The sequence below is a fragment of the Ambystoma mexicanum genome, chromosome 8 (assembly GCF_040938575.1).
Source record: "Ambystoma mexicanum isolate Mex_15411 chromosome 8, UKY_AmexF1_1, whole genome shotgun sequence".
Lineage (NCBI taxonomy): Eukaryota > Metazoa > Chordata > Amphibia > Caudata > Ambystomatidae > Ambystoma > Ambystoma mexicanum.
Window position 1 is genome coordinate 1,473,833,843 of NC_090929.1, and position 8,782 is coordinate 1,473,842,624.

At 51.9% G+C, this 8,782-nt stretch overlaps 1 protein-coding gene across 1 annotated transcript; it reads left to right on the top strand.

The window, feature by feature from the left end:
* Window positions 1–89: 89 nt before the first annotated feature.
* Window positions 90–3,230, top strand: LBX1 (ladybird homeobox 1). Its single transcript, XM_069611643.1, has 2 exons — window positions 90–893; window positions 1,784–3,230. The coding sequence occupies exons 1-2, from the start codon at window positions 566–568 to the stop codon at window positions 2,269–2,271; spliced, it is 816 nt and encodes a 271-aa protein (XP_069467744.1). The 5' UTR covers window positions 90–565; the 3' UTR covers window positions 2,272–3,230.
* Window positions 3,231–8,782: the final 5,552 nt, after the last annotated feature.

Sequence of the window (8,782 nt, forward strand, 5' to 3'; positions counted from 1 at the left end):
CGAGAGAGAGAGAGAGAGAGAGAGGGCGAGGAGGAGAGGCGGAGAAAGAGAGAGAGAGAGAGAGAGAGAGAGGGAAGGGGAGAGGGCCGAGCTGCCATTGGGGATAATTGATTACCTCCCAATCAACAATAACTTGTTAGCAATAGTCAATTACCCCGTCTCTTTGCCTCTCGCCCAGTGGAAGGAGCGGCTCTTCCACCCGGCCTCCTTGCAAGGAAGGAGAGGGATTAAGCAGCGGAGGAGACTGCGGGGCCATCGTGCATCCTCCTGGAGGGAGAGAAGTGGGACAAGAGTGCGGGGAGAGAGGAGCTCTCGGTGTCGGGGCCGGGTTGAGCGCTCCCGTTCTCTCTGGAAGCCCACCCACTTTTTTTAGGACATCTTTGAAGCCTGGCAGACCTGCCTCTGGGGCTCCTTTAAGAAGGAGGCTGGGAACGTGTCCCTTTGGAGTTCCAGGGAGAACTTTTTTGGGCTGCTGCGAGGACTCTGGCTGAAAGGCGAAGGGATCGCGAGTTTTTAATTCTTGCCCCCCCACCCCCCGGCTGTGGACGGACAGTTCAGGCGGATCATGACTTCCAAGGAGGAGTCCAAGTCGTCCTCGGCGGAGGAGAGGCGGCGGAGCCCGCTGGACCACCTGCCGCCCCCCGCCAACTCCAACAAGCCGCTGACGCCCTTTAGCATCGAGGACATCCTGAGCAAGCCCTCGGTACGCCGGAGCTACAGCCTGTGCGCCGGGGCGGCGGCGCACCTCCTGGGCTCCGAGAAGCCCCCGCCGGCCGGCCTCGCCCTGTCCGGCCGGGCGCTGCTCTCGCAGACCTCCCCCCTCTGCGCCCTGGAGGAGCTGGCCAGCAAGACCTTCAAGGGGCTGGAAGTCAGCGTCCTGCAGGCGGCCGAAGGTAAGCGCTGGCACCGGGCAATTAACACTCTGTTAGAGCATGTGTCCTGGGCACTGGGCGAGCATGGCACCTGGTGCATTAAAGCTCACTGCCCCATCTCTTTCCTTGCCCGCGTTCTCGCCATGCACTGAAGACATCATACACCCTGGGGTACCTTAGACATCCAGTGTACCTTGCACACATCATATCTAATATACACCCGGTTTCCTCATGCCATAAACCCCTCATTTTAAGAAGGTGTGTTTTAAACGTGTTGCATTTTTAAAAGACAATGCAATCTCGCACAATTTTCGATTTCCCAAAGACTGCCTTTCAAACCACCAACACATCGTAGTTGCCCTTTGCTTTTAAAGGTCTCTGCCCTTCGTGGCTTTTCTTTAATGATACTGTAAACGGCGTTGCCAGGGAACGCTCTGAGTTGTATGACAGTGTGACAGAGCAACTTTTAGGCAGGCCATGTGTTTGAGAATAGGCTGGTTTCTCTTTAATATTTCCTGGGTAGCTTCTAGGTTTTCTTGTCTATCAAGCTGAGGTCATGTGGGAATGTTTTCATAATATATTTTAGGTTTTGTAACCCTGTGTGCGATTTTTTCAGCAGCAATATGGCCCTTGCTACTTGTATTCTGGCGTGTATTATATGCATGTTATTATAATAATACTTTTGGGTTTTCGTATAGCGCTCCACACCGGGTTCCTGCCTCTTCTAGGCTCTGTAACAATAGCTGTCATTAGTAGCCTTTTAAATCCACTTAAATGATTTGATGTTTGGCTTCTGTGTGTGCATTTTTGTATATTAAGCCATACGGCTTGTATTCTGTGTTGGTGTGTGCGGCGCATGTTTAAGCATGAGCGGAGTCCCTGAATGTGTCACTCTGTTTCCCCCTCCACAGGAAGGGACGGCATGACCATCTTCGGCCAGAGGCAGACCCCGAAGAAGCGCAGGAAGTCCCGGACGGCCTTCACCAACCACCAGATCTACGAGCTGGAGAAGCGCTTCCTGTACCAGAAGTACCTGTCGCCGGCCGACCGGGACCAGATCGCCCAGCAGCTGGGCCTGACCAACGCGCAGGTCATCACCTGGTTCCAGAACCGGCGCGCCAAGCTCAAGCGCGACCTGGAGGAGATGAAGGCCGACGTGGAGTCGACCAAGAAGCTGAGCCCCTCGTCGGTGGAGAGCATCATCTCCATCTCGGAGCTGGAGCAGCAGTCGGACGGCAGCGTGGGCAAGTCCCGCTCCAGCTCGCCGGCCCTGCTCGGACACCTGGAGGCCGGCGCGCACCTCCAGCTCTCGCCCTCCTCCCCGCGCAGCAGCAGCAAGGACGACGACTGCTGCTCCGACGACGAGGACGACGACGTCGAGATAGACGTCGACGACTAAACGGGCCGCGGCGTTTTGGGAAACGGACCTAGCACGGACATATGCGAGACTGGGGCACTGGGAGCCGGGCGCCGCGGGCAGCGGCTGCCACGCTGCACTGGCTCGGCAGGACCTCCGCTATGCGCGCCCACGGCAGAACCCTTTTTTTTCCTCAATAAAAGCAATAATAGTACGGGAAAAGACAAAACTAACAACGGCTGCCACTTCAGGTAGTTCTCAATTTTTGGAATGGTGCAATCGTGTAGGGCTTCTTGTAAAAAAAACAAAAAATACAAATCACATTTAAGCATATATACATATATATATATATTTTGTTTATGTTTTCATTTTTAATAAACAGCATTCATTTGTATGACACGGAAACATGTTGCAAGTTACTGCGATATCGAAGTACTAGATTGCCATTTAAGTTAGGTCGAAATCAAATAATAGGAGTATTCTTGCATGTTTTAAAAAATGTGCACGAATCGTTTCTTAATTTTCACCTTTTGTCCACTTCTTTTCGACTTCCGTATAGAACCTATACATGTGTAACCTCCACTGTAGGCACACGCATTATTTTCTCATTTCTAAAGGTTGGGTTCCAAAGCTTACTTTTCCAGCAAAGCCTGCGTTTGCCGTTTCTGCGGTTCTTGTGCTTTTATTGAAAAGCCGCCTTTCGTATTTTTTCATATGAAGGTGCTTGAGAGATGAAAAAAATATACAATTATTTTATACACTTTTTAGACCTTTTTGCATGCTGTAAACGGCACACCCCAATAGCGATATATTTAAATTGTATGCTATGAATTAAACCATGTACAGAGAAAGGTTTTGTTTCAACTGTAAAGAAAAGAACTAAAAATATTGAAAAGACTTGCTATTTATGTTAACATGCCAGCCAGAGCGCTGCTTTTATTTACTTATACACTTGTACAGAGAGCTCTTTTCAATAAAATTATTATCCTTTTTTAATATAATGCCAGTGTCGTTGTTTTGAGGCTCCATTGTATTGTTTTGTATGAAATGTGTAAACAGTGACTCTCTTCACACACACAGTGACTGCACGCTTTGTGTTTTTTTTATCAATTAAAATATAAGGACCTTTTGGCAACTTGTCCAACATTTTCTAAAAAAAAACAGAAAAAAATGCTAAAAAGTTACTGGTGAAATAAAAGAATTGCATTTATTTTGCCCCAATATCAGGCACAGTTAGCGCCCATTTTCTTGCCCCCACCGAAAAAATAATAGCATGTTTGGTCGCAAAATGTTGACCTTTTCTTTTTTTGTTTTGTTGTAAAATGCTGCATTGGTTTTTCTGAAATATGCCATATAAGAGGGATATAAAAAAACATGTTTTGACCTAAAATTCGAGCCTATTACGGCCCTCTTTCCCAGAGTCCCATTCTCTGCAAGCTTGGACAAAACAGAACAAAAAAAGGTCGCCATTCGCACACTGTGACATATATCGCCCTTTATGGTGCGTTTTCTCCCCTCTTAAAGCGTGTCCTGCCTTTTTGACCCAGCAACGTGTGTTTGCCCATTCTCTGCGAAATTTATGTGAGAAAACCCAATCTGGGTTGGGTGGGAGACAGGCAGAGAAGCTGGGGTACAAAAACACACACACACACACAAAGTGGAGCCCTGGAAAGAAAGAAAGAAAAAAACGGCCAGTTTTGGGCCAGTTTCTTCGGGGCTGTATAAATCTCTCTCTCTTTGAAAAAAAAAAAAAAGAGGATGGGGGGGCTGGCTTTTTTTGAAAGCGTGAAAAGTGGGGACAAATGAGCCCCGTTCCCCGAGGTGACAGGCGACAATGGGCCGTGGCCGGCGCCCCGCCGCGAGCAGTGCTGGGACAAGCGTGGCCCTCCGCCGAGCGGAGCAGGCAAACCGTTTGGAGGCCATATGCTTGGGGTATTTCCCCCGACAAAGTGATGGATCGCGCCCCCGCTGCCCATTGACTGTTTAACGCCACTTGACAAAAGCCATAATGGGGACATCGTGCACCCCTCGCTCGGGGCATCTGGGCGCTGCCTTTCTCCCGGCACTCGGAACAAGTCTATGAATTACAATGGGGCTCGGCCCCCCTCCCGCACTTGTCTCTTTTTTTTGGCTGAAAAGATGAGGTTTGACTGCTGCCCGGGTCTCCCACACGGCCCTCCATCCTGCGCCTAAGTGCGCGCTATGCTAAGCGGGCGCGCTCGCACAGGCCCTGCCTGGAGACGCTGACACTTGCTTTCAGGGCCTCGTTAAAGGTCTTTATTGGTTGTTTTTTTGTCCCTCTTTCCCCCTTTCTTCCCATTCTTCGCGCCGGCTTTTATTTCTTTTGTTTCGGGCGCGTTTAATGAGGCTGATAACACCACACTTCAAGACGGCCAAAGAGGCTGTTTTTAGACAAGGGATGAAAGGCGGGGAGTTAATTTGGGTTAGCGCCTTTGTCCCCAATGTGCAAACAGTGCGCTGGAGATGAAAGGAGGGTGCAGTGAACCCAGTAAAGTTGTGCACACGTGGCAGCGGGGCACAGTAAGGGCCTGCGCTGCTGTCATCAGCCTTTCTTGCCAAGGTGAAGCGATATACTGAGGACGTTTTCTGCACACCCCTCCCTCCTCCCCCTCCGACTCCATCCCACGCTTCCTTCCCCTGATATCTGGCCCTTTCTTGGTATGGATATTCCCTGACGTCACCCGCTTGTTTTGTAATTATCGTCCACAAAACATCGTCGTGTATCAGAAACAACAACTTCCCTTTATTATGCGACCCGCCTGTCTGAAAGAAGCAGGTTGGGTTGGTGCACCTGCTGCGGAAAATTGTGTGTAACGTTTATCGGGATCATGCCACCCAAAAGGTGAAAGGCGGAGTCTTCCCTTGCACGTGTATCACTGAGTTGCTTGAAATTGTATATCTAGTTCTCTTTTTCGCCTATAGGTCACCGTTTGCATTTTTTTGGAAGTATTCCCAATGCTATAGTATAGGGGAACTCGGGGACACCGAGATGGCGTCATCTACCCAGAATACAGGAAAGAGCCCAGTTCTCATTTCCTACGCACATGTCATAAAGCGCTATTTGGAATAGTGGGTAGTTATTTTTCGCGCAGGTGTTTTGGAGGTCACTCGCGTTATTGTTGTGGATTGAGCCGGGGGGCAAGCAGCACTATGCCAGCCAAGTGTTGTTGGCACCTGGCAATCGTCTGCTGACACACACCAAGTACTTGGCACAGAGCCCACTACCACGACGCTGCCCAGGGACCGGTGATGCCCCCTTCAGCAGAGCACATGTGCTGCGTACACCGTCCATCAGCCCCCAGGCCGCACACCAACGAAAAGTTTGCAAGTGCGATACGTAGGCCTTTCTGTGTTGCAGCACGATTTAAATGCACGCTGCGGCTAATTGGCGGTTTTAACAAAATGCAGTGACAGGTAACCCCCCGCTGTGAATTTCTAATCATTCACAACATAAGACACATACACTGTTGTCAAGTTATGGGCGCAGAAAGACAGCATTTATTATGTCGAATGTTGCACACACTTTTCCGCTCTGGGCAGTCGAGTTGGCATGCTGGTGTCCGTGCTGCCCAAAGCCCACGGGGCCTTAAGCAGAGACCACTGCAGGGTCCCCTCGTCTCCAGGTGCCCTGTGCCCGGGCCTGTGCCACGGACGAAAACAGCCAGCGTGAGCTGGGAGCCTGGATCCAGAGTTTCTTGGCGCTTGGAAAGGTCCTGCCAATGCGCATATAGTTATTTCGGTGCAACAACTTTTGAGACTGCCACCCCAAGAACGTGCCTAGTGTGTAGCCATTGGCACCCTGATACCGCGCATGGGCACATCCAAACACCCTTCCGCCGCCATTGCCAAGTGCACTGCACGCCATGGACCCATCCTAGCATGCGCCCACCATGTCATGCACCCACCCTGCCACATGACTTGGTTCACTATTCCACGTGCCACGCCCATGGGGCCATGGTTCCACGTGGGCCAACATGCCACGGTTCTCGTTTCCAAGTGTCCACTAATACAAAGGGCCACCTGCCTCATTCCATATGGCCCGCAATGCCTCGATTCACTATGCCCTATGGAAAAAAAATCTGTGTGGCCCAGTTCCCGTTTGTTCACATATGTCATGGGTACACAATTCCAAGTGACCACTTTTCCAAGCTTCCCTTTTGCCCTTTGTCTGCCATTCCAGCTATCCTCCTGCCCACGTGTCCTCTATGCCAAGTGCCACACATGCCATTCTCTACAAAGCAGTGCACGTTGTGCTGGCCAGCATGGGCCCGCAATTCCATGTGGCAGGTTTACCAACTGTCGTCCTCTGCCATTTGTGTGCCACCATTCCAGATGGCCTCCATGCCAAGTGCCCGCCATGCCATGCTCTACAGAGCAGTGCATGCTGTGCTGGTCACGATGAGTTCACAGGTCCAACTGCCCCCCCCCCCACCAACTGCCCACCGTGCCATTTTCTACAGAGCAGTGCCTGCTGTGCTGGTCACCATGTGTCCACAGGTCCATGCAACCCCCTTGCCAAGTGTTCACCCCCTCAATTTGTCTATCATTCCAGATGGCTGCCTTGCCAAGTGTCCACCATGCCATGCTCCACAGAGCAGTGAGGTGCTGGTCACCATAGCTCCACTGGTCTATGTGGCCTCCTTGCCAAGTGATCACCCCTTCCATGTGTCTATTATAGCAGCTGTCCTCCTTGCCAACTGGCCACCATGCCATGCTACAAAGAGCAATGCATGCTGTGCTGGTCACCGTGGGTCCACAGGTCCATATAGCCTCCTTGCCAAGTGCCAACCATGTCATGCTCTACAGAGCAGGGCATGCTGTGCTGGTCACCATGGGTCCCCATGTCCATGTGGCCCCCTTGCCAAGTGATCACCCTTCCATTTATCTATTACCCCAGATGGTCTCATTGCCAAGTGCCTACCATGCTATGCTCCACAAAGCAGGGCATGCTGTGCTGGTCACCATGGGTCCACATGTCCATGTGGCCTCCTTGCCAAGTGTTCACCCCACCATTTGTTTAGCATTGCAGATGGCATCCTTGCCAATTGCCCACCATGCATTGCTCCATAGAGCAGTGCATGATGTGCTGTCATCATGGGTCTACAGGTCCATGTGCCCCCCTTGCCAAGTGCCCACCATGCCATTTTCTACAGATCAGTGCATGTTGTGCCGGTCACCAGGCGTCCACGGGTTCATGTGCCCCCCTTGCGTATTTTAACCTTTTCAATGTATCTATTATTCCAGATGGTCTCCTTGCCATGTGCCCACCATGTCATGCTCCACAGAGCAGTGCAGGCTATACTGGTCATCATGGGTCTACAGGTCCATGTGGCCCCCTTGCCAAGTGGCCACCATGCCATACTCCACAGAGCAGTGCATGCTGTGCAGGTCACCGGGTCGTCCATGGGTCCATGTGGCCTCCTTGCCATGTGTTCGCCCCCTTCATTTGTCTATCATTCCAGACGGGCTCCTTGTGAAGTGCTTACCATGCCATGCTCTATAGAGCAGTGCATTCTGTGCTGGTCATTATGGGTCCACAGGTCCATGTGGCACCCCTGGCCAAGTGATCACCCCCTTGATTCTTCTATCATTCCAGATTGCCTCCTTGCCAACTGCCCACCGTGCCATGCTCCACAGAGCAGTGAGGTGCTGTTCACCATGGGTCCACAGGCCCATGTGGCCCCCTTGCCAAGGGCCCACCATGCCATGCTCCACAGAGCAGTGCATGATATGCTGGTCACCATGGGTTTATAGGTCCATGTTGTCCCCTTACAATGTGCCCACCATGCCATGCTCCACAGAGAAGTGCATGAGATGCTGGTCACCATGGGTTTATAGGTCCATGTTGTCCCCTTACAATGTGCCCACCATGCCATGCTCCACAGAGCAGTGCAGGCTATTCTGGTCATCATGGGTACAAATGTCCATGTGGCCTCCTTGCCAAGTGTTCACCCCCTCCATTTGTTTATCATTGCAGATGGCCTCCATGCCAACTGCCCACCATGCCATGCTCCACAAAGCAATGAGTTGCTGGACACCATGGGTCCACAGGTCCATGTGGCCTCCTTGCCTAGTGTCCACCATGCCATGCTCCGTAGAGCAGTGCATACTGTGCTGGTCACCATGGGTCTACGGGACCACCTTGCCAAGTGCCCACCATGGCATGCTCTACAGAGCAGTGCATGCTGTGCTGGTCACCATGGGTCTACGGGACCACCTTGCCAAGTGCCCACCATGGCATGCTCTACAGAGCAGTGCATGCTGTGCTGGTCACCATGGGTCTACGGGACCACCTTGCCAAGTTTCCACCATGCCATGCTCCGCAGAGCAGTGCATACTGTGCTGGTCACCATGCCTCCACAGGTCTACGTGGCCCCCTTGCCAAGTGTCCACCATGCCATGCTCTACAGAGCAGTGCACGCTGTGCTGGTCACCATGGGTCTACGGGACCACCTTGCCAAGTGCCCACCATGGCATGCTCTACAGAGCAGTGCATGCTGTGCTGGTCACCATGGGTCTACGGGACCACCTT